Source organism: Astatotilapia calliptera, chromosome 19, assembly GCF_964374335.1.
Source record: "Astatotilapia calliptera chromosome 19, fAstCal68.1, whole genome shotgun sequence".
Taxonomy (NCBI): Eukaryota; Metazoa; Chordata; class Actinopteri; order Cichliformes; family Cichlidae; genus Astatotilapia; species Astatotilapia calliptera.
The window spans coordinates 8,481,037-8,506,635 of record NC_137440.1 but is presented as its reverse complement, the minus strand read 5'-3'; the positions used below and the strand labels follow the sequence as shown (position 1 = coordinate 8,506,635).

Sequence of the window (25,599 nt, the reverse complement as noted above, 5' to 3'; positions counted from 1 at the left end):
AGCAATAAACCCAAACCTGGAAGTAGCACTTGTTTGCAACACTGGTGGCTAGGAAAAAACATTTGCAGCTGCACTTACGATTTCGGTGGTTATAGTTTTATTAAAATCACTACAAGACTCTACAAGACTTTTTAAGGCTAGACACGGCGGCTTTCTATGGTCGATCTAAATGCTAACATTGACGTCGTTACTTACACACAAAGGCAATGCTAACATGTTCATGGAATGTTAGCATGGCAACTTAATTAGTTCCAAAAACCTAAGTACAGCTAGAGGTGATGGGAATGTTATTATTTTACAAATATTTATTCATAAACATCTGGAAACATACTGTTTTTTTATTGTGTAGGACCACAAAAAATTGTCCTAATGCACTTCCTAAAAAGTAAAGGCGTTTCACAGTTACTACAATTTAGGTAGTATACTGAGGTGAACAAAAATACAACCCCAATTCAAAAAAAGTTGGGAAGCCGTGCAAATGGTAATAAAAACGATTCTACTCAATCATTTTCAACACATTACACACTGGGGAGTCTAGACAAACTAGATTTTATGTTGGCACATAATGTTGTTGGAAACAACTACTTTTCTGAACACCCTTATGTGTGTTACATCATGTAAAACACAAATGGATGATCACACTGTATATTTAACTGAATGCTGAAATTAGACACACTCATGGCTGAAGCCACCCTTACCTTGGCCTTTGCCATATTTAGCACTGTGGGTCCATCCTGTGGCTGAGACGAAGCCCAGATGGTGGCAAAGTACGTGGGCGTTAGCTATCGTGAAGTCGTCATCACAGATGGTTCCCCACTCTCCCTTGTAGAACAGCTCTATCCGGCCCTCGTTGTGTTTTCGAGGATATCCAGACAGTCTGACCTTTAGTCTTTCGGGCCGGGGGGATGGGGATGGTGTCGGTGTCGTTGTGGGCTTTGACGTGGCGGTGTTTGACGGTGTAGTTTGAGTTAAACAGTGAGGCAACCACAACCCAAGCAGGAGGCTGAACGCTAACTGCTGCTTGCATCTTGATTTATCCATTATTTCAGCTGCATATAAAGGAAGGTGCAAGAAAGTTATTATATACTTCACATTTAAGAAAACACAGAGAGAAAACACAACACAGATATCAGAGTTGTACTGATTTCTACAACTCGTTTTTCACTGGGAAAAAAGTCTGTTTGTGCTGTAATTACCAAATATTCCTTTACGTCAATTCAGACAGAGATTTAACTCTTTGAAGTATTTTTTTGAAAAAGTCGACCCCTCTTTCTTAGTTAGATCAGCTCCCACTCTAATATGGTTTCATTGACTGGTATAAAAAGGTGACCCCAGAATTTTAACCCTGATTCCTTGAAGAGTCTCTGGGTGCCCCAATGCAGTGTAATGAAAAAGTACTAACCCTCTCCAGGATTTCTTAGTTCTTTTTCCATATTTCTCACATTTTCACCCCTTTTTAAATCATGATTTAACTGAGAGTAACCACTATCCTCACACTGGTCTCTTTACCAGACCTGATGAATCCAAAACTCCCTGAAAAGAACTTGTCTGACAAAGTGATGTAGCTTAAAAGATCTCAAAAAAAGCAAAACATTATGCCACGAACTGAAGAAACAGCTGAGAAACCGAGTCATTGACATCTGTTAATCAGTGGAAAGGGTTACAAAACAATTTCAAATCCTTTGAGAAACCACAGTGAGAGTCCTTATTTACAAATTGAGAAAACTTGGAAAAGTGGTGAACCTCCCCAGGAGTGGCTGGCCTTACAACTTTACTCCAAAAGCACATCAACGACTCTTTCAGGAGAAGTTCACAAAAGAACCCAGAACGACATCTAAAGAACTGCAGGCCTTTACTCCGTTAAGATCAGTGCTCATGGTTCAACAATATGAAAGAAACTGGGCGAAAATGGCGTCCAATACAAAAACCACTGCTGACCAAAAAGAACACAAAGGCTCGTCTCACATTTCCCCAAAAAACATCTTGATGATCTCAAAGACTTTTGGGGAGGTATTCTGTGGACTGATGAAAAAGAAGTTGATCATTTTGGAAGGTTTGAGTCCTGCTACATCTGACATAAAACGAACGCAGTATTTCATAAAAACAGCCAAACATGGTGGTGGTAGTGTGATGGTCTGGGGCTGCTTTGCTGCTCTGTTGCTTCAGGACGTGGACTTGCTGTAATTGATGGGACAATGAATTCTACTGTCAAACAGAAAATAATGAAGGAGAATTTTTGGCAATGACTTCCTGCCCTGAAGCTCAAGCACACTTGATACCAGCAAGTCCACCTCTGATTGGCTCAAAAAACAAAACAAAATGAAGGTTTTGGAAAAGTCCAGATTAAACCAGATTGAGATTCTAGCTTGTGTGACCTTACACGGGCCGTTCATGCTCGAAAACCAAATATTCCCCCATAGCAACTTAAAAGATCGTGACTAGATATAAGAAATGCATGATTGCACTTCTTGCTGGAAAAAGTGACACAACGAGCTATTATGGTTAATGGTCATTTACCCCTTTTGCATAGGGCCACATAGGTCATATATATAACTTTTAAATAACTTTAAAATAAATGAAATCCTGATTTTCACAACTATATTCTGTATTTACTCAGGTTATTTCTGTCTAACATTAAATTTGTTTGATGAGCTGAAACGCGCAAGTTTGACAAACATGCAAAAAAATTAGGAAATCAGAAGGGGCGCAAATACAGTAACTGCAACAGTATTTTCAGCACATCGCGCACAACACACAAACTGCTCGCCCTCAGTGTATTTTCTAAATAGCTGCAAATGCTGCTGAAAAAAGCGCCTCAAATATGCTCAACACATGGAAGGATTGATGTTAAGAGTGTAGAGTTGCTCCAGCAGTCTGATTCAAACCAGCTGGTTAATACTTGATTCTGATGTGTGTGGGGGTGGGAGGAGATCTTTTAAAAAGCACAGGCTTTAATGACCCCATGATCTGGCTGAATTTAAAGGCCACATGAATGTTTATATCTATTAAATTAATTAAAGTGTCCTTGTAGCTTTCTGTTCAACCTTTTTCAATTTGTGCGTGCTAATGTTTCACAATGCCGAACAGACAGTACTCTGGGTTAATAATTCATAAATTATTAATAAATGTTTTTTTCTATGAAATACCAAAAGTCTGATTTTTCTCAGAAAACCTCATTCTGCTCTTTTCGGCATAGGCCTGCTATTGATAACCTGACAGCCACGCTCCTTTTGAGCTTTCAGCGAGTGGACGTCTGTCCCTCCAGAGACACAAATGCAGCAGTGTGGTGTGTTTGTACAGAAACCACAAACTTAAGTTAACCTTTCCAAAACATGATCTAAGGCTGAGTACATCGTCTGAGTCCAATTTCACGCCGAATGGAAGGACACACACATTCACAGTTGGTCAGAAGAGGCTTTTAACGGCATAGCCAGCACGTCTGAAGCTGCTTATTTGTGTGTTCTGTGTCTTGAATCGTTCTCAAAAATATTTTTTAAGAAGAAAATCAAATGAAAACACTGTTTCCTTACATTCGGGTAGTTAGCAGAGCATATAGCTGCAAATGTTTCCCTTACAGAATAATAAACTGACGTTTACACACTTCCTTGCAGACATTTGTTGTTTTAGAATTTGTCTTCTTATTCTGTCAGACACACAACTTGAAAGTTGTTTCGCTTCTTGACTATGGTCTGTGAGACCCAGTGAGGCTTGTAAGGATGTGTGTGCTGAGCAGATGGAAGCTGGAAACTAAGAAGGACTGAACGAGTTTGATTCATGAGTTTGGCTACAATGAATGAGTTTGATGAGACACATCAAAGCCAGAAGAGTTACTGACTCTTTGCATATTTTCATTAAATATTTTTAGTGGGTGACAAACTTGGACTACATAATTGTCTCCTTTACTCCAGAATGATGCTGTTATAATATGTGCATATAGGTTGAGCATGGCCTTCCTTGGAATGGATGCTATTTAGGTGGAAGTATTTGTTTATATTATATTTCCTTTAGCATTAATGATGTCTTCACAGATGCACAAGTTATTCACGCCTTGTGAGGTAATGAACTGTTAAAGGTTCATGGATGCTGGCTTTTGAAATATGAGGTGCTAACAAGCCAGATGCTCTTCAGCACCAGAGGATGTGGTATCAACTATTTACAGATTTTCATTTTCTTATCATAGAGCAGACATGAGAGCTGAGAATCTTTTGCCCATGTCAGTTGTATACAGGAAGCCCTAAATTCTCTGTAATTTCAAGCTAAGAAATATTTTTGAACCATTTTCCCATCCTGACTATGACTTTGGAGAACTCAGGATCTCTGGAATGCTTCCCCCCCTCTCCCCAACCATTTTACTGGCCTGATTCTAATCAACTTCATTGTTAGCGTGTTAGTTTCTTTAGTTAGCATCACACAGTTTCACATAGTTTCAACATAGGACACATTTTTGAACTACTTTTTGCATTTTGCATTAAATGATTTGCTTCATTGTATTTTGTTCCCTGTTTTTTTTGGGTTTCTTTTGCAGATTATTATAGAGTAAAGGTTGTAAACAAGGTAAGTTTTGCTAAAATATGTGGCAGACCAACACTAACATTTTAACTCTGTTGTAAACATCCATCAGAGTTTACAGACAGCTTCCTGTTTTTAGACATACACATAATTTTTGTGTGTAAAGACCTATTATTATCACCATTTCAAATGTGCTAACTTTTGTCAGTAGTTTAAACCATTTACAACCCGCTGTGTGTCTTTGCCTTTACTATTGCAAAAATCACCATGTTTTCAGATGTCAGGCAGTACTTTGGTCAGTATAGAGTTATCATAATTGACAGACATGACACCCAACAAAAATAATGACCTCCAGGTTACGTGACATAGAATCATCCCCATATGGAAGCAAGGATACAGAACCATGCAAAGGTATTAGGCCACCCTTAATTTCTTTATGTCTTTGAAGGAAAATGAGAACTAGGTGCTGGGACTTATTAAAAGCTGTGTAAAGATAAATACAAACATAATATATAAGGCAAACAAAGACTTTGTACAATTATAACAAGCCTGAAAAGCAATATTTGTCTGTCTACAACTTAGCCTGAACTCTCTTAGACAGGCTTTCCTTAAGTAGTCTCCAGGAATAGTTCTCCGGGCTTCTCAAAGGCCATTCAAAGCACTTTGGATGTTGGCTGCCTTTTGTTGTGTTCCCTGTCAAAGATGATCCCACACTGCTTCAGTAACGCTGAGGTCTGCACTCGGGGGAAGCCAATCTTTTTCTATTCAGGTATGTTTTAGTGGGTTGACAGTGTCTTTGGGATCATTGTCATGGAGATAAATTAAGCAGTTGCCAATCAGATGCTTTCCAGATTTTACCACATGGAAGATCAGATCTGATGATGTTTTTCTGTTTATAATTCCATCAGTTTTGATGAGACCTCCAACTCCACTGGCTGAATTCCAGCCCCAAACCATGACAGAGCCTCCACTGTGTTTTACAGATGGCTGTAAAACACTGTTGTACTTCTTTCCTGATCACCTCTGTACATGTTGACAGTGGTTTGAACCAAACATTTCCAACTTGGATTCCTGACTTCATATTACTGATTTGTCTCTGATTTTCAGTGTAGTTTTCGTATAATTTGGTATACCTTAACCTTTTCTGTTATTGATTAAGGATGCAAAACGTAGCTACTGGTCATCTACTCTAGATAGCTTTATTTTAGGCCACTTTTGCGTTTGTCCTCCACTTTCCTCAATTTTTTAAAGAACACACTGCACACCATGCCACGTTTTCAGCCAACAGCTATTTGGGAAGTACCCAGACTGTGCAAAGATACTATTTTATGCCAGCCAAACTGTGTTATCTTTGAGAAATAAACAAATTATGTGTTTTTGCAACAGCAAGAAAATATCTAAAGATACCATTTAAAACCAGTTATTTGGTAAACTGTCTGTCATGTATAGACACAAAATAGATTCATCCATTGAGCTGGGTGGAAGACCTCCAGAAAGCCTGAAGAATTAGTGGAGTACAAACAATAACTAGTTATTTTCTGGTTTCTGTAGCCTTTGTTAAAAAAGAACCTCGATACAAAGTCTGAATCTGATGTTTCTGATCCAATCACCCATTTTCTCATCCTAATGTTTCTATTTCTATCATCAAAGCAGCCACTCTCCATACCAATGTGCTCATGGATCATGTCTTGTGAAAGGCTCAAATCAACCGGGCAGCAGTTCACCAAATCAGCACAGCTCTGACTCACCCACATACACAACACTCTTGGCCATTATAAAGTCTTACCCTGCACAACATCATGCCCACATTCCCACCAAAAGCCACACATATCTCATTCTTAATCTCTAAATACTTGCAGAAATCTGTACTGTGCTGTACTTTCACAGACTGAAAATAAACTAGCATTTTGAGCTCTATGGGCTAAAAAAAAGATTTCCCTGCCTTTTTGCAACATGCTATTGACTTTTGGGGTACTTTGTGAAACTTTATACTAAGAATAGTCCAGATGAGCCACAAGGAGTTGGATGGATGGAGGACAAAACTGACCCATAAGCCCGTTTCAATAAAGCAGCACAACATGGAAATCTGTGGTGGCTAAACATTTCCTGGACATTTTGACACAGTGCAGTTTAAGTATGTTGGCATTCTGGTTCATCTAAGTGCTAAGCAAGGAGTTGGACTATTTAATCTGGATGATTAACTGGCTGTTAAAAGCATCTGAGCACAAATCAATTTATCAATATCTTAATATAAAAAGGATTTACAGTACTATTATTATTATTATTATTATTTTTAAATCTCAGTAAATGGTTCTTCAAATCCAGATCCACATCAGCACCTCACACCACGCAGGAAGTTTCTTGTGAATGGACAGACGGATTTTTCCGAAGTCACTGTTTGTCTTTCCTGTCGCAACATTCCTCACATGTTTGATTCTGCATCCCAAAAAACTGCTCAGAGAAACAGCCTGTTTTACCACTCTGCGTACTGGGAGACCATACCTACGGCGCAGACGGTAAGGCAGCTTCACGGCTTTCAAATAATACAGTATAGTTTTTGTTTTAAATCCAGACTATGACTTGTGTAAAAAATTGCATCAAATAATCTGACTAATCATGAAGTAGTCTTACCTTATAATGCCACGGCGGAAAGGTTACAGCGGGTCTATTGGAGAGAGGGAGATGTGTCCTGAAGTTTATTAACTGAACCCAAAGTCAGAGGAAGCATAAAATCCCAGTTCTTGTGCTAAATCGCCCCCTCCATCAGACACAGGTTTCATTTGTAGGGCAGTGGTCCACCTTCTTCAAACGTTGTTGTCCGTAAATTGGCAGCTGCCCTCACCCGAGGAGGAGGAGGAGGAGGAGGAGGAGGGTACGGGACTGAAGGGGGCTGGATTTTTTTTTTTCCCCTGGAAAGACACAGACTCTTTCATGGATGGTTCTGTAACAGACTGTCTTGCCTTTCGTAACTTCAAAAAAAAAAAAAGAAAAGAAAAAAAAATCACTTCGCCAATTTCACTCAGAGCCTACGTGTCTGTTAAAGCGCACAACGTGTCAGCTGCAGATTTACAACCGGGGTTAAAAATGTGCGACCACATCGACAGTTCCAGCTGTAATGCCTCTGCTAATGGTTTTTGCAATCCACTTGATGTTACCAGTAGTGCTGGCCAAGTAGTACTTGGTACATTAAATCCTCCTCCGATTATATCTTGAAAAGAAACTGACCAAACTGCATAGACTGTCTGTGCCAAATGGAATAAAGATACACTTTAAGATTTTATATCAACCAAGATGAGACAGACATTTCTGTCAAGTTAAAGGAGGCGGGTGCGTTTTGGTAGGTTTAAACCAGCCAAGACAAAAATAAATAAATAAACAAAATAAAAGCGGGAATTATGTATTAAATATTTTCAGTGGTAAATCACTAAAATACTGGAATTTGTTCCGTTGGAAATTTTGGTCTCGATCCCCACCGATAGTTTTAACCTTTAAAAACAGCGTATGTAGTAGAGATTAGTAAGTCATGATTTATATGGTGAATCAGCATAAATTCACACATTTTGGACACATTTTAATGACCACAAAATTATCACTGTGATTCTTTTTATTTTTTACACAGCTTTCAGCTTTTCATGTATTTTGAACCTGGCATCTTTGGAGACCTGGAAAGTTGGTTAAATGTGCTATAAGATATACATAAAATAGCCGTGACAGTCAAGACAACAAATGTTCAGACATTTTTCAAAGTGCTTGTTTGAGGTGCATTTTTATTAGCAATCCCATACCAATAACATCACTGGTATTGATTCTATCAATATTTTTGATCGATCTGCCCAGCTCTATAAAACATGCATTCACTTACCTGAGGCGAAGTTGTTCCTTAGTGCCACGCCAGTGACTCTTTAAAATTTTCTACACTTATTGTATCCCACTATTTGGCACTTGTCAGGTTAAGTAATAGAAAAACAAAACGTCCCACAAACGCAACTTATGCAAAGTCCCAGAAACAGCTAGAAGACCAACTAGCTTATAGAGCAACTAGATGTAGCTTATTGTTAGCTTAGCATGAACAGTAGAAAGCAAAAACCTGGCTATGGCCAAGCATGAAATTTACCCACAACCTCATTAGTTTTTAAGCTGTGCAACACACTATAGCACACTATACTGCAGTATAACAAGTGCCATTTTAAAGAGTAGCTGTTTAGTAGCCAAGCTAATCTGAATCTGTAAGCACATAATTTCCTTAAAGTAACCTGATTTTCATTATTCTGAAGTGGCTGGTTGAACCTTTTAGCTTAGCTACAAACTCAGCCATCTCCAAGTAAAAATACATTTTAAAAACGAACAACTTGTCATTTAAATATCCCCAAATGATATGTCCACGTGTAGTTAGAAACATGAAGAGTTTGCCAAGTTGGTATTTAATTAGGGAAATTCAATAAGAAACGTGACATTATTCTATTACAAAAAAAGTACAAAGTTTTCTTTGTATAAGCAAAAGGAGAGAGAGCTTGAAAAACACAAGTTTTAATTTTAAAAATCGCATGGCTGAATACTGTACTGTATTTGGTACAAAAACATGTGAGGCACTTCATTTAAAATCAGCTTAGTGTATCTACAACTTGCTCATAGATCTCTAATAACTGACACCTGAAAAACCGTGTCTGCAGCTATTTACCAAGTCGTCTCTTCACTGCTTAGATTAATTTTATTGACCCATAATCGATGGATGGACTCGTTACTAAACAGAAAACAATAAAACCGGACAGATAATGAAATTCTAACAGTGTTTCAGTTTTCTCAGTTCAACTTTGATATAACCTTAATAATGAACGATCTTCACAGCAAGTAGTACATTCACTCAATATTTGAGTGCTTACTGAATAGGAAAAACCTAAACTGGGATCACAGCGTTTAAACACCTCTGTTGTTGGGAATCAATCAAGTTTCTGCTTTAAAATGCCCGTTTTATTTATGTGAATGATGCCACGACTATTACCTGTACTTCACATGCTCATTCATCAATATTTGTCTAATCAATTGCTCTGATTTCTCTGTAGGAATAGACTGGTTCAAGAACAGCTGACACCCAGCAGTGCAGATATCCTAATACACAACACCGTTTTTGATTACCAGCACTGAAATCTCAACTGGGAAGAGCATTTTAAGAGTGCTATATCACTCTTCACTGAGGCAGAAATCATATAGAAATGTTATATAATCTATAACAGTAACAGATCTGCTTAAAATAGTGGCCTGAAATGTATTTTTCTTTTCTGTTAAATATTTTCATTTCAAATCCAACAGTGACATTGAAATGTTACATAATAAAACAGACAGAGAAGAAAAAACAAAAAGTAAATGGTTGTAATTTTTTGCAGTGTTAAAGCTTATCAAGGCCACCAGGTGGATGGGAGTTCCATCAGGTTAATAACAGAAACACTAAACTCAATTCATTATGAATTCATCATTTATTACATTACAGTTTTAGAGAGCAGTTACTAACTCCTAAGGTAAAGCTGATACTTTCTTTTTCTAAGAATAACCAGCAGTTGTTTCCATTCAAAACTGTAAAAAAGCTCAATTTTTCTAATGCCAGAGAAAGCATTTAAAATACATTGTGTCTGAAATTAAGTTGGTGATTTTATAGTCATTTTCTAAAATTTAAGCCACATCACACTGACGAATTATACTTTCATTACTTCTTCCATCCACCTGGTCCCACCTTGGGTAACATACAGTTAAAAATGATAGCAAATATTTGGACAAGAACCTGATACCCACTGAGGGGTAAAGAAAGTCAACATGACAGGACTGCCTGCTGAAAAGTACTTTTTAAATTAAGTGTTTCAGGCAACCCCGGTGAATTTCTTTGAGGTGCTTCAGACTAAACGTGGCTCATTTCTGCAGAGTCCTGCATACAATAACTGTCAGCTTTGCTGTGTACAACTTCATGGCAGGAAACCGGTTTATTTCATCTACTGACCAAAATAGCAGATGTGTAGAAAAACCTAGAAGTGAATTTCACCACTTAACAAACTTTACAAGATTTACCAGCAACTGGTTGGTGGCTGGAATAACATCTCACACTGGAACTAACTGGTAACAGTCTAAAGTGCTAATGGTCTTTGCAGCAGATTGACAGGTACTTCTTTGGGTGGATTAGGACGGATGCAGAAGCTCTAACAGGGCTCCAACTGCACCAAAGTAACCCTAAAAACAGCAACAAATGGCACAAGGTGGCAGTTAGAAGTTAGAAGATACTATACATGTGGTCTTTGATGGGAGTAAGGGGTAAACTTACTAACCTCATGGCGAAGGAAGAGTGCCTTGAGCTGACCTTTAGACCAGTAGTCCATGGCATAAGCCAACAGCTTCATAGAGAGGGTGTTCACTCTTAGGAAGTTCCCAACAAACAACACAGTCTCGATGTTCTTTACAAAAAAAAAAAAAAAACAAGAATAGGAATGTAAACTATTAGTGCCTAAACAACTGATGAGAGACACCAGAGTTTTAGAATAACTGATATCACACTAGAAAAACAAGGGAAATAATGTAACTCATTCATAGCTCAAGGAAAGAAGATCCACAATGCAGTTTACCTCCTCTACGCCTTCATAGCCCTGTACAATGCTGCTTGATCAAGACGGCACAAGGCAGCACCGTAAAGAGGCTGAACGCAAAGAGGAAACAGACAGTAGGAACTGCAGGGGGCAGACTGTTCAACAGAGGAAGACAAAAAAACCTCCTCAAACCTTTTTATAGTTGTGCAACTGGGAACACAAATCCTAATTCCTTGCAGTCTCTGAATGAACAATGAGGTAGATGGTAGCATATATAGTCTGTAAGTGTAGCTGATTTGATCATTTAGAGGCTACACAGCATCCTCCATCCATCTAGGTGGCTCACCTGACAGTTTTACATCATATATATCTGCAATCGCGGCATTAAGACTCACAGTGCAACAAATGCACACTTAAGGTGTGGCTGTTACATTGTCATCACTACTAACCTCATTCAGAGCACACATTCTGGTGATGGAGCCGATGTTATTGGTGATGGTGACCAGTGTTGCCCTGGCCAGGTCCTCTTTAGAAACAGACTCCCTCTTATCTTTAGACATCATGTTGCCGAAACTGCCAAAGCAAGGCAAGATTTATGTTTGGAAGGTCGCTCAATTTTAGAAGCTGAGCAATTATAATTCTGCCTTTGACGTACAGCAATACTGAACATCTTATAAACAACACCAAAGCGGACAGAATACGTCAAAGTACATTCGTTTTTAAGACAGATATAGCTAAACATTGAAAGCTGCAGTGATGGATCTGTAATTTAGAGCTTACTTTTTTACTAAATTTCAATTGTGAGATTCAAAATTAAGTAAACTTAGCACAGTCCTGGTTCCTTGAATCATCTACTTATGCTGGAACATATCACAAACAGGGTTGTGATATAAAGAATGAACAAAGGCAGCAGCTTTAAAACGCACCTTGAGGCCACAGCCCAGCCTGGCAGCCCAAACCTCTCATAGTCCCCTCCATAGATGTCTCGCACCAGCTTGTCCACACGCGTGCTCTCCCCCTGAGAAGCCATTTCTAAGGCTTCCTCAAATGTAGAGCAGCCGGTCAGCAGGCAACACAGGCCAAGGAAGGTCCCACCACCAAGGCTGTGAACACATGCAAAGTGACATGTAAGGCGTATGTAAATCAAGACATCTTAGAGTAAAATAAAGTGTTTAGGTTCTGAAATTACAGGGGAAAGACACGTCTATGCATTAGAGACTGCTCATTCAAATACATGAGTTCTTTCCCAGTACAGAGGACAGAGGGCCATTATGTGGAGAAAGAAACAAGCATTCATGAGTCCCTTTCAAAGCCAGCAGACAGAAAAACCACATGTGAAAACAAACTAGAGGGCAGACTACAAAGGATTTTTTTCTCCCTCTACCTAAAGAAAAAAAAAAAAGACTATAATTGACCATTTTAAATGTACGGACTAAATCCAGAACAAATGAATTATTTTTTGTCAAGAAAGCAGTTTGTAATGAAAGTGGAAGGTAACGGGAACGTCACACAAAGGCACCGACTCGACTGGACTGCACCTTCCTGAATCACATTAGTCTGGTGTCACAATGCTCTTCTCTAATTCATCTTCCTCTCTTAGGACCAAGGGCTGAAACTAAAAAAAAAGAAGGATGAAACGTAGGAAAACCCAGCCGGTGCCCATGCTAGTCATGGCCTTTTAGACCTCAAAAGTTGCACTTCACCTAACCTGTAATATCCAAACGTAACCCAAGATTATCAAATTACATTTAATACACAAGTTCGCTTTAAGGTTACTAAATGTAGGCGAATGCTATTTTCCACTTCACTCCTACTCACTTCCCAATAGCACAGAACCTGTTAAGCATCTCATCTGCCATCCAGCTCATCATTACCTGGTCCCAGTGACTCGTTTGTAGTTGTTCTCAGAGTAGACTGCCAGGATACTGACCCCAGACCCTATATTGACCAGCAGCAGAGGATAAGGATTCTCCAGTGTACATGGCTTCTGGACACAGTGGTCTGGGTCTGCAGGATTTTCAAAGTAGTAACACTCTGAGGGACCGCTAGACATCACCGAGTCGAGGTACAGCACCCCCCGAATCAAACAGTCCAGCTCATCCAGCTTGTGAAGCTCCAGGTCAGCCATCTTTGTTTTTCCCCCGAAAGGAGAGAGGGAAAAAAAAGAAGTGGGAGAAGGAGCAGAGATAACATCAGAAAAGTGATGTGGTCTGGAGAATACAGAAGCAGGAAAGTGGATGATGGGGAGGGGATAGGGACAAAGATCAGTGAGCAGGCATTTTTATTATAATATAATAAAAATAATTTAATTTGTCCAATTAAATCAGTTCATTGGAAAGTGAGTATGTGTGTGTGTACATGTTTGCTCAACTTCCAACACATTTGTGCTTAGATGAAGCCAAAAACAGTGCTACAGTTCATGGCTCATCTCATGATCTTTACTGACCCTAGACTGCCAGCCCACCCAGCAGAAGTAGCATGTTCTCGGTCTCACCAATCTCTCCAGTGTTTCCAATGGATATTGTTTGCGCCGTCTCTATGCTCATCTCATTTGCCTGCCCCCCACCCCTCCTGATCGACCAAGGCAAATAGCTTTTATTCCAATCTATACCCAACGCCCTACAAGATAACCCCCCACCCCCCAAAACAGAGCACAACAGCAGACCCACCATACGGAAATCAGACTCAAACTTGTACGCCCCCCCTCCGGTGGCGCACAGGGTGGTGTGAAGGCTGGAGAAGTGCTTGTCGCGGCCCATCTGCAGGAAGGCTGGGAGGTCGTGCGTGGGAAAGCGAATAAAGTGCAGGTTGCCCTTCCTGCCGCACAGCGTCAGGTCCTGCAGCTCCAGGTGAACGTCCCTGATGCCAGTCTTGCCATAGGCGGTGTTGGAGGTCAGGTAGCGCCGGATGCTCTTCAGATTCTCCACCTCTTCTTGCTCCTCTTCCGCTGTGATGTCTTTGGGCTCAAAGTAAACGAGCTTCACCAGAGTGCCTCCGATGTCCATCCCAAACCAGGGGAATGCTACATTATGTGAGATAACACATGCAAAACTGATGTTCACCCTCGTTTTTGTAAATAAAAATATTTTGCACATTGATGAAAAATACATACATCTACAAATATAAAATATTTATGGTAAATGGCACATATAAAGCTGAGTTTTCAGCGTTCACCCAGATGATGGCAAAGCTGCTTCATCCATAGATGCAACAGTACAGTGTGTACCGCTAACGCCATCTTGTTGCAAAAAGGAAAAAAAAAAGATTCTGGCTATGTGCTGCCACTACAGCCCACCAATAATAAATACATCGGATGCCAAATTAGTCACACATTTGCTATAAACCAAGTACAGTGGAAGGCCAGTGCAAATATACATTTTTTAAATTTATGTGACCAACTGCGGGGTTTTCTTGCCAAACCTATATTATCAACAGCGACTGTCTTTAATGGGGAACGCCTCTGATTTTTTTTTTATTTTTTATTGTAGACATACAGCAGCCCCCTTTTCCCAGTAAATACACCAAGCCCACGCTGCCAACATTAACACATACGCGGCCTCGTTTTCTTCACAGAGTCGTGTCGATGCCTCGTCGCCGACTGGGAAGTCCGCCGGTCGGATGTGGCCCTTCCTGCGGTAGTGGCACTCTCACTGTTGGGCTCGTTTCTGAAATGAACGGGCATCTCCTTGTCGGACCGCGGCTGCTTCGAGGGCGTTTCGTTTTCGTCAATAATATCATCGTCGTCTCGCTGGTGGCCATTGAACGCCATTGAAATGACTAATTAGCTACATATAGGCTGACTGCTCGGTCAAATGAAACCAAATGATTTATGAGGACAATGAATTTTGAAGCTCAACGAGGTAGCTAATTAGGTAGCTAAGTAGCTAACAGTCCTTTGAAAAGGCTGGGCTACATGTCCTTTTTGTGTTCGCTGTCAAGACAGAGGTGGGCGGGGCTAACGTGTTAGTGAAGGACGCAACGACCAATCAAACGGCGACATTGACAGTCGGGAAAACGGTTTATAAAAAGAGGCTGATGTCACTTTTTTTCTTCATAGTATGAAAAACGTGATGTCTGGGAGTAGAAAATAGGTTAAATATACACAAGTCAAACTTTGTATTGTTCTGTCGTCTCTTATTCAAAACTCTTATTTAAATAGCGCAAATAAAAAAAATAGGAAAAAATAAACTTGAACTTTGAAAACTAAAGTAATATATAGAACAAATAACCGTAGTTTTAGTATTCAGTTATATTCTAAAATATAAAATATAAAACTAAGACGAAACTAATAAAAAATAAACTAAAACATTTAAACAACAGACTGAAAAAAAGCAAACCAACTGAAACTAAGATGAAATAAAAACAAAGTCAAAACGAAAGGGAAAAAATTACAAATTACATAACTATCTTATATTACAGACACATTGACAGATAGACAGAAGCATAGTTTTAGAGGCATTACTAGTAACACAATTTCATGAAATACAGTAAATATAATGAGACAATCTGAATTTTATTTCATGGCCTATTATGCCTGATTATATGCAACTATTTCCTAAAGGAATTCAGTGGTTACAGTTTAAAAAACAAAAAATAAAACAAAACAAAAACATACATCTTTTCAGAAATTCAAGTTTATTGATGTGAATGATGAAGTGCAAAGCCAAATCAGTGCATATAAATTTTAGGAACTTTTACATTTTTACAGATTACATAACCACATGAACTGTAATTATGTCATCACCTCAGCAGCTCAAAAAGGCTCTTAAAAAGTGCAAAAGATTTTCCTTAAAATTTCATTATTGACATAACTATGTACAATAAAACCTCTCAACTTACAGAACAAACCTAAACAGGTTTTTATTTAAAGGAGAAAAATCATCTATTGACGACTTAAATGTTGAATCAAACATTTGCACCATATAAGACAACCTTAGGCTTAAATTGTGCCAATTGTTGCGAAAGTAGGTGCCAGTTGCAAAATATAGTTATTGACATTTTCTAACCGTAAAATAACATCGATTAAATTTAAACACACATTTAGATACATGAAAGCAGAAGAGGACACGTGTCAAACGCCATAGACAAACACCCAGGTTATGATACAACTATCACTGCCATGATACGAAAACACCTGCTGTTTAAAAAAAAAAAAAAAAATTATGCAGGGATTAGCTGACTGACTGCTTGATTGCTGAGTGTTTTTTTTTTTTATGTTAACAGCACATCAATCTTTCTTAAAATAAGTAATTAGGTATCTATATAGGACTTGGAGAAGGCATTCGACCGTGTCCCTCGGGGTGTCCTGTGGGAGGTGCTGCGGGAGTATGGGGTGTCTGGCCCATTGCTACGGGCCATTCGATCCCTGTACAACCATTGCAGGAGCTTGGTTCGCAATGCCAGCAGTAAGTCTGACTCGTTCCCGGTGGGTGATGGGCTCCGCCAGGGCTGCCCTTTGTCACCGATTTTGTTCATCATTTTTATGGACAGGATTTCTAGGCGCAGCCAAGTGGCGGAGGGCTTTCACTTTGGTGGCCTCAGAATCTCATCTCTGCTCTTCGCAGATGATGTGGTTCTGTTGGCTTCATCGGGTGAGGGCCTACAGCTCGCACTGGAACGGTTCGCAGCAGAGCGTGAAGCAGCGGGAATGAGGATCAGCACCTCCAAATCTGAGGCCATGGTTCTCAGCCGGAAAAGGGTGGAGTGCCCACTCCGGGTCGGGGACGAGTTCCTGCCCCAAGTGGAGGAGTTCAAGTATCTCGGGGTCTTGTTCGCGAGTGATGGGAGAAGGGAACCGGAGATCGACAGACGGATTGGTGCTGCGGCTGCAGTGATGCGGGCGCTGCACCGGTCTGTCGTGGTGAAGAGGGAGCTGAGTGTAAAAGCGAAGCTCTCAATTTACCGGTCAATCTACGTCCCTACCCTCACCTATGGCCACGAGCTGTGGGTAGTGACCGAAAGAACGAGATCGCGGATACAAGCGGCAGAAATGAGCTTCCTCCGAAGGGTGGCTGGCCTCTCCCTTAGAGATAGGGTGAGAAGTTCGGCCATCCAGGAGGGGCTCAGAGTAGAGCCGCTGCTCCTCCACATCGAAAGGAGCCAGCTGAGGTGGTTCGGGCATCTGACAAGGATGCCCCCTGGGTGAGGTGTTCCAGGCATGTCCCACCGGGAGGAGGCCCCGGGGCAGACCCAGGACACACTGGAGAGATTATATCTCTCGGCTGGCCTGGGAACGCCTTGGTGTTCCCCCGGATAAACTGGAGGAGGTGGCTGGGGAGAGGGAGGTCTGGGCCTCTCTGCTTAGGCTGCTGCCCCCGCGACCCAGCCTCGGATAAAGCGGATGAAGATGGATGGTATCTATATAGCACATATATATATAAATATTTACAAATAAATACATTTAAAGCCATATTTCCCCACTATGAATAGGGGAAAACAAAGAATTTACACTGTGGTGAACTACTGGTACTCCTGCCTCCACAGTCCCCAGCAAGCCAAACTCAGGTCCTTGATTCATTAACTCATGCTGGATGACAGCCAACAGTCTTATCTAGCTTGTCAGAGAACATGCAAACAATGATTAATACACGCCTTTAAAAAAAAACACACATTTGCATCGCACAAGTGCATAAATAACCTGAGATTGTAACCCAGTTCTATGAAGTGACCCGACTAGAATAGTAAGGGTAGACTTAGTTTTTGTTCCCTATAGTCAACCTCACTCAATAATAAAGACATAAAATGTCAAACTTAAGAGCAGAATGGTCATTAGTGACGTGATCAAAGGTCTGCAGAGCCAGCTGTAATTACTGTAGGTAATTATTAAACTGCTGCCTCATGCCAACCCATGGCAGTGATTTCATTAAGGCACCTAAAATCCTTTTCAAAAGCCTTAAAGTCTAATCTTCTCTTTCATTCCAGGTATTATATCCCCTTATTTGTTAAACCTCCACACCATCAGCATTGCACAGGCACCCACTCCTGCAGCGGCCAGAATGTACTTTGCGTTAGGTGATTGGCTGAGACAGGTCCACGGAGCTGAAGTATCTGCTAGCTCTTCTCCTGCTTTGAAGGTGGTGTTTAAACTCCCAGAATCAGCAGCAGCATGTGGGAATGACGGTGGTGCCGAGGAGATTTCTTTGGCCGTTTCACTATTGACGTCTAGGTTAGGGATAGATGGCTCACCGGACGCATGTATCACCAGCTCCTGTGTTTCAAAGCTTTGACACGGCGACTCAAACTGGTTCTCCTCAGGTTCGTTATGGTTGAGATTAGCGAAGCCGGTCTCCTGGCATGGCAGTGGCGTGACTGTAGTAACTGTGGAGTCGAAAGAGGACACGTCATCCGGTGGAGCTTCACTTATTTCCAGACGCTCAGTGTTGCCCGAGTAGGGCTGCGGCTCTGAGCTGGACGCGAGGATGGTAGGACTGGGTTGATTTTGCGGTTGGATGCTGACGAGTTGCCCTGGCTTGCTCAGACAAACATCATCATTAAGAGAGGCCTCCATCACTGGAGTACCAGGCCTGGGGGAGGCTTCAGCTGCAGTTTCAACAATCTGGGGGGGAAATTCATAACAGAGGTCAATTTTATTGCCAAACTGCAATTTTTCAATGTCCTAACTTTCAGGTATGTGTAAAAGCTTATAGGTTCGTTAAAAGCACCTATATGGAGGTCTGGTAATAACACTAATACATACTACTGTCAAAAATGCTAACTTAAGTTTCCATTAAATATATTACATGTCATACAGGAGAACTTTTATACCGGATTTTCTCACTTGTACACGTTTAATTGTATTCTAGAATATTTTCCTCTCTGACATTTTGAATGAACTCATCATTACCAAAAGTTTACAAATAAATGTGCAGGATGGGTTTTATGAAAAGATGCCTTGTGAAAGATTAGGCCTATAAGACTGCTAGAAATTGTTTTTGTGTGTGTGCCTTCCAGTTTTTTTGTATACCCTGCAGTAATGTGAGCATGTGGCTTAATGGCACACGTCCAGTGGTGTTATGCCCTTCCAGTGACTGCCAGCTGGAGACTTTTACTCGCCAGAAAATACAGTAATGTCCCAACAAAGGTCGAACTAGCAAGGCCCTTTAAAAAATTACACATTTTTCAACAGACTTTTTAGGGTTCAAGGATATACACAATATACAGTAGTTGGATCATTAAAAAAAGTTACTTACAAAAAGAAGAAAAGGCTACAATCGTACTACAATACTATTAGCAAAGGTTATTTTTGTATGTATTTGGAAACAATTGTAGCAACCCTTTGCATGTTCTCTGTCCACAGATTACTGTTCTTAGTATAATTAATTTAATGTAACTTTATATTTATAGAAATGAAATTTCTCTAGAAAAGAGAGAAAAAAAATGCCGAGTATACCACCCAAAGAAACCACAGAGGTAAAGCTTCTCATTTTGAACGAAATGCTGCCTAAGGTGGTTTAAGCACCAAGCTAAGTGAATATCAGACAGCACTGTTGCAGGAGGTGTCATTATTCAAGTCTTAAAATGAATCATATTTTAGTATTCACCTGTGTAGAAGGAGGCCCAGAAATCTCTTCAGGCTGTGAGACAGCATCAGGATTTTTGTTCAATGGAGGAGTGCTGTCCTGGACCGGAGGCTTCTCTGGGGTCCTTGTGTAGAAAGAGGGTCCATCAGTCACATCAGAGTTGATCTGGGCTTCAGGTGGACTCTCTGGCTCCTTGTTCTTTTTGGTAATCCTGCTTCTGAGAGGATCGGCTTCATGGTGTTCAGTTGGATGTGGTGGTGGAGGAGTGGTTTCCCTGTTGACAGTAATGGCACCATCTCCAGAGCCCACCTGAGCTCCAGCAGCAATATTTTGGATATCTGATTCAGAGTTTTCCTCTGGCTCCTTGCGAAAATTAATTCCTCTCTCTTCGGATGTCACCCGAATGTGTGTGGTCTTGGGGGAAGCAGGAGGTGTTGATGGAGGATGTGCCACTTCAATCTGTGTTGACTTTGGAGGCTCAGGGACAGGCTCAGGTGGGGAAACAACTTTGGGACCTGGGTCTGCAGCACTCTGGGGGGTTTGTGGCAGTGTTGGAATTTTCGGAGAGGGTGGGGCCTGGATAGCTGGCTCTGGGGGAGCTGGAGGAGCTGAAGGAGCTGCAGGAGCTACAGCTGGCAGAGCTAGAGCATCCCGACTGTTATCACCACTCTCTGGAATGGGCAGATGACCGGCAGATGGTGCCGGGTGGACGTGTGCCGTGACAACAGACGTTGGAGAGGAGCTGGGGTTGGAATCTAGGGCAAAGGAAACAGTTCTGCTATTTAAATCTCTCATGACATCCTATCAGTAAATCTCTGAAATCCTGAAGGACTACCTAAATGTGAAACTATACAGAAATTAATTTGTCATGAACTCTGCGATGCTGCATATACACATATATATACACATTTTCATTTTAAAAATGAAAATGTATATATTTATTCTATATGCAACACGCTCTGCATAGTGTTCTTCAAAAAGGAATCCATTTAAATTGTAACAGTTTTCCAAGCAGTGTTTACAAATGATGAATCCAATATACTTTAGTCTTGGATCTAAACAAACAGAGTAATGTTTGTTGTATAATAATGTATATATAATCACTTTTCTGAGCGACTGTAAACATGTTTGGGTTGAAACATATTTGCATTATCTGCACAAGCTGTTTATGTTTCGGAGAAGGTTGAGTTCAAACTGTCATTTCCAGCACGCTGAGTAATCCAACAAACCAGGACATAAAAAAATAATAATAATAATCTGGTCTAGATTAGCAAAAACACAGGATGTATTACAGCATGTCATTACTTATTTGATAAAAATGGTGCCAACAATGGAGAAATTGCTTGTGAAAACATTTTGCAGAAATAACTTCTATTACTTTCTGTATGACTATCAGTCTCTCACATTGTTCTTCCACCCTTCTTCACAGCGTCACTTCAGTTTACTGCGGTTTGCAGGCATTCAACTTTTCAGTTTTCTACTTGTCAATAGGTGTTTTCACTGAAGACTGAAGAACTTCAGAAATGACTTTGAACCGTTCCCATACTGTTGGACAGGAACAGGATCATTGCTGATGTCTTTCCTCTGGGGAACTGGTTACATACCTGAATGCTTCAGATTTAAAAATGGCCTTTATCAACTGCTTTTGTAGAGGTTTTCACACTTGCTACTTAGTAATTCACACATTACCTCTGCTCTATAGCTTAGTTTTTGTTATATAAATACTGACAAGTGTGCTTTGTCATGTCAAAAGTGTGTACCAAGACTATCCGTTACTGCTTGCATAAACTTCAACACTATCATGTACGGTGCTGGGTAAATTATTTGGCAACTTACTGTTAACATCTGTTAGAGCGTTGTATTCTGCTCTGATGTCCGCTGCAATGGTTCTCTTCTCACATGCCTCAAGCGCCTCAATGAACTGCTCGGGCCAGTTTTCTCTTCTTTTCAGGCAGTCCAAAAGAAGCATCATGCCTTGATAATTCCCACTTGTCTCAGTTTTTGCCTCAATGACGTCCTAAGATTTGTTAAAAAATAGATCAAGTGAGAAAACAAACTCAGTTTAATAGATAACAGACAAATCATCAGTAGTTTAGTCTTTAAAATATGCCTTTACCAGTGCTAATGCCCTTTACTGTTCGGTTATCAATAAACAACCAACCAATCAACCACAAAGCTAATTTAATCAGTGACACTAGTGTGTTTACCAAAACAACAAATGTAATTTTTACAGTGAGAGTCGTGCAAGGAATAGCAAAATAGTTTGAGGCCTTTTTTGGGGTTGCCTAACTAACAAGGCTTGTACTGCTCGATGTGTTTCCATAGGAGCATTAAATAGTCATTAAAGACAGCAAATAATAGGTTGGTTTAAATGAACACTTTCTGATTTAAATAAAGAAATGCAGGCTACTGTATTTAAACACAGTTCACATGTAGCTATACAACATGGTAATATACAGAAAAGAAGGTATCAGACTGAGTATACTTGGGGTGCATCTAAACAGAACAACAAAATTCTTAGTCTGAGAGCTTTCTGAAACATACCCTGTCGTAAGCAGTCAGGCAAGGCAGATGCATCATTATTTCTCTCGGTTTCACATTGGAAACGATGATTGCCATATTCCGCCGTATGTATCCATCGTACAGTTTGTCACTGGCGAACGACATCTGGAAAAGTCAAAGGGCAAAAATATTACAAATGTTTACTTTTGTTATCAACTCTCAGATTCTACAGCTGCACACCCAGATAAACACTTTACTACATTTCAAAATGTCAGATAACACCATTTTATATTTTATTTTTTTAGCCTCACTACAAATGATGTGTGAAAGTACCCTAAAAGTGAAACCATGAAACCGGATTGAAAAGCACAGTGAGGGGATTCTTTTCCAATGAAAGTGAAAGTGAAAGAGAAAATGCAAGCAAAGGGCAGCAAAGGAGGGAAATTGCTTTTCTTTCATTTAGAAACCTCTTTTTTCCTTTTAGTCTTGACAAAGCCAAAAATCACCTCCCAAAGGGAATAATACACTCGTAGTATCAAGGTTGCAGCCGCCTGGAGTAAGAAGAAAGAAAGCAGGCTCCACTAATCACTGATTAATCATCTGCAGGATTTAATACCTGACTTTCCAATGTGCAGTATTAAGCCCCTGTTCTAAAACACGGTTGCATATTTTTAGGGTCAAATGAAGGCTTGGGATCACTTATTTGTGTTGAATACACTTTAAGCCCTTTCATTTGTTTTTACCTAAACAGCTAGATTAGCATCTGCTATGAGGGGGGAGTCATTTTCACAGAATATCAGTGTCACTGCCAGAGATGGGCAGTAACGCGTTACTGTAATCTGATTACTTTTTTCGAGTAACGAGTAAAGTAAGGGATTACTATTGCAAAAACTGTAATTAGATTACCGTTACTTTCCCGTTACTGCGTTACTAAAACTGTGATTTTTTGCGAGAATGTCTCATGACAGTGACGTAAGCAAGTGCGCTGTTAGTGACAGCAGCTGTGTGCAGATCAACAGTGGATCACATATCGATTGTGGGAGAGAGTATGAGCGTGCAGCGTTTAAAGCGTGGAAGTACTGACCTTACTTTGAGTTTGATTCCATAAAAAGTGACAAAAACATTAGTGTCCATCGTGCGTGGGAAGAAAACTTCTTTTTACAGCGAAAAAACCCTAAACTTCCAAGCAGGCACCAAGTGCGCAACGACGTAATGGGAAACTCGCGGATTCTTCAACTGACCGCGGCACACCTGCACCAGGGTAAACCTCCGCCTACCGCAGTCCTGCTTTGCAGGTGAAAATAGAGCAACAGGACCGCTGAGTCTTTGATGTCATTTATTTTCTGCTGTTTTACTTGCATCTATTTGAAAGACTGAGTGTAAACACAAGAAATATTTTATTTTATGTGCTGGAATGTGCAGAAAATAGGTTTACATGTTAAACTAATTTATTCAAGTCAGAGAATGTTGCATATAATTAAATTTTTGCTTGATGCATAAAGTTAAAAGATTAAAACTAACAAAACAAGTTTTAAAAAGAGACTTTTCCATTTGATTACATTTTGTATGATGGATTATGTAGAAAAAGTAGAATTGGGCTGAAAGATCTATCGCTTTATCACCTCTTCAGGTTGTAAATCGTGTTTTTAAAAAGTAACTAAGTAATTAATTACTTTTGAAAATAAGTAATCAGTAAAGTAACGGGATTACTTTTTGTGGAAGTAATCGGTAATTAGTTACTGATTACTTTTTTCAAGTAACTTGACCAACACTGGTCACTGCTAGCTTTAAAAAAAAAAAAAAAAAAAAAAAGATATGGGACTCTAAAGTTCTGAATAAATGTGGGACATCAGCAAAAGCAGTCTGCCTGTGGCTCAAAACGGAAGTGATGTCAGGGGGAGCAAACAAAGAGCAAAGTCTTCCTGGCTGTCTTAATAGCCCACAGAGGACATAGTTTACCTGACAGGTAGACAAAGTGTTGAACCTTAAGATTAAACAGGAAGAAGTTTTGAGAGTGTGCATTATTTCCAAGCTGGCGTCTAAGTATAAAGCGAGGAAAGATTGTAGATTAACAAGACAAGGAAGGACACAAAAATGCACCTTGACACAAGGACAGATTCTGAACAGCTGAGCCCAATGAATGACCTCTAATGTGGCAGGTCATTTCTTGCCAATATCCAAGTCTCAGGATCAAGTTTCATAGACAGTTCTGGTCCAGTAAGATATTACCACCGCAGCTATTTTAGTCCAATAAAAACTCTCAAGACAAAAAGAGGTCACAAGAAAGAAAGAAAGACATTGAGACGTTTGTTGGGTAATAACTGCTCCAACCCGTTTTGGAGGAAAACACCCAAAGAAGGTCAGGAAGGAGGAAATAGGGTGCACACAAACTACACGTACGACCGCGTGTCAGCTACTGCAATATCACGTTAAACTTTCAAATCTACTTTGGGGGTCAAACAATTCGCGACACGAAGTTTGCAAATAAATTTAAAAAGGCTACACAGCCACATCACACAGAAAGGACTGACACCTGCCTGTAAATGATCGAAACCTGTCTGAAATAACCGAGTATGTGCTAACTAAATGGAAATAACAGTCAACTGCTGCCAACAAGAAATTAGATAGACACGACACTCTCCAGCTAAAATGAATTGCTAACATTAGAGCTAAAACATCGTGTTGAGCAGCACGATTAATTTAGCTTCATAAATCGTAATGTTACATAATGTAGTGCTCACCTTTACTTTTTCGTGTCCCTGCAGCTCGTCACTCCCTTTCTACAGCGATTCCTGCACTCAGTAAAAACCTGCGTCCTCTTCGTCTTCTCACACACACATCTGCTCAGCGGTTTCCCCCCACGAGGGCTCCCTCCTGCTCTCCTATTGGAAAACAGCGCCATCAATCAAATATTGGGCCAATAGAAACTGCAATGAAGATGTAATGAAGGCGTGGCTTGCTTATACTTGACCCTAACCCTGACCTTTCTTCTGCTGTGATGGACGGCAGCCGTATTACATTGGATCTCGATTTCTGGTTTACATCTGTCCCTAATCCTTGATCCTAATCTGTGCACTCACTCACACACACACGCTGCTGTTTTCAATAGCATTTTAAAGCTGCTGCTGAATAGGGTCCAGTGTGTGGCAAGGAGAAAGCCATTGTTAACAGAAAACCATAAGAAGCCCCGTTTGCAGTATGCCATAAGCCATGTGGAAGAAGCTGCTCTGGTCAGACGAGACCAAAATGGAACTTTTTGGCCATAATGCAAATGCTATGTGTGGCAGAAAACTAACACTGCACATGACTCTGAACACACCATCCCCACTGTCAAATATGGTGGTGGCAGCATCATGCTCTCGGGGTGCTTCTCTTCAGCAGGGACAGGGAAGCTGGTCAGAGTTGATGGGAAGATGGATGGAGCCAAATACAGGGCAGTCTTGGAAGAAAACCTCTTGGAGTCTGCAAAAGACTTGAGACTGGGGCGGAGGTTCACCTTCCAGCAG

General features: G+C 40.4%; 3 protein-coding genes across 7 annotated transcripts in view; all 3 read right to left on the bottom strand.

The window, feature by feature from the left end:
- Positions 1 to 8,566, bottom strand: part of loxl3b (lysyl oxidase-like 3b) — a 33,338-nt gene extending 24,772 nt beyond the window's left edge. For 4 of the 5 annotated variants that reach the window (XM_026153085.2, XM_026153086.2, XM_026153087.2 and 1 more), the window contains exons 1-3: positions 8,372 to 8,566; positions 7,141 to 7,418; positions 699 to 1,049 (exon numbers count right to left, since the gene is read on the bottom strand). In XM_026153085.2, coding sequence (XP_026008870.2) covers positions 699 to 1,041 — 343 coding nt within the window. In that variant the 5' untranslated portion in view covers positions 1,042 to 1,049; positions 7,141 to 7,418; positions 8,372 to 8,566. Of the gene's footprint in view, positions 1 to 698; positions 1,050 to 7,140; positions 7,490 to 8,371 lie in introns of those variants that run through there. The other variant, XM_026153088.2, reaches the window with a different exon arrangement.
- Positions 8,567 to 8,911: 345 nt separating this feature from the next.
- pank2 (pantothenate kinase 2) lies at positions 8,912 to 15,013 on the bottom strand. Its single transcript, XM_026153090.2, has 7 exons — positions 14,625 to 15,013; positions 13,742 to 14,094; positions 12,947 to 13,200; positions 11,999 to 12,175; positions 11,522 to 11,645; positions 10,818 to 10,943; positions 8,912 to 10,722 (listed from the first exon to the last, which is right to left on the bottom strand). Exons 1-7 carry the CDS (start codon positions 14,839 to 14,841, stop codon positions 10,672 to 10,674), a joined length of 1,302 nt encoding a protein of 433 aa, XP_026008875.1. The 5' UTR covers positions 14,842 to 15,013; the 3' UTR covers positions 8,912 to 10,671.
- A 2,840-nt stretch (positions 15,014 to 17,853) lies between these two features.
- On the bottom strand, positions 17,854 to 24,953 carry mavs (mitochondrial antiviral signaling protein). The gene is made up of 5 exons (XM_026152906.2): positions 24,835 to 24,953; positions 22,136 to 22,258; positions 21,428 to 21,608; positions 19,613 to 20,346; positions 17,854 to 18,627 (listed from the first exon to the last, which is right to left on the bottom strand). The coding sequence occupies exons 2-5, from the start codon at positions 22,256 to 22,258 to the stop codon at positions 18,007 to 18,009; spliced, it is 1,659 nt and encodes a 552-aa protein (XP_026008691.1). The 5' UTR covers positions 24,835 to 24,953; the 3' UTR covers positions 17,854 to 18,006.
- Between the last annotated feature and the right edge of the window lie 646 nt (positions 24,954 to 25,599).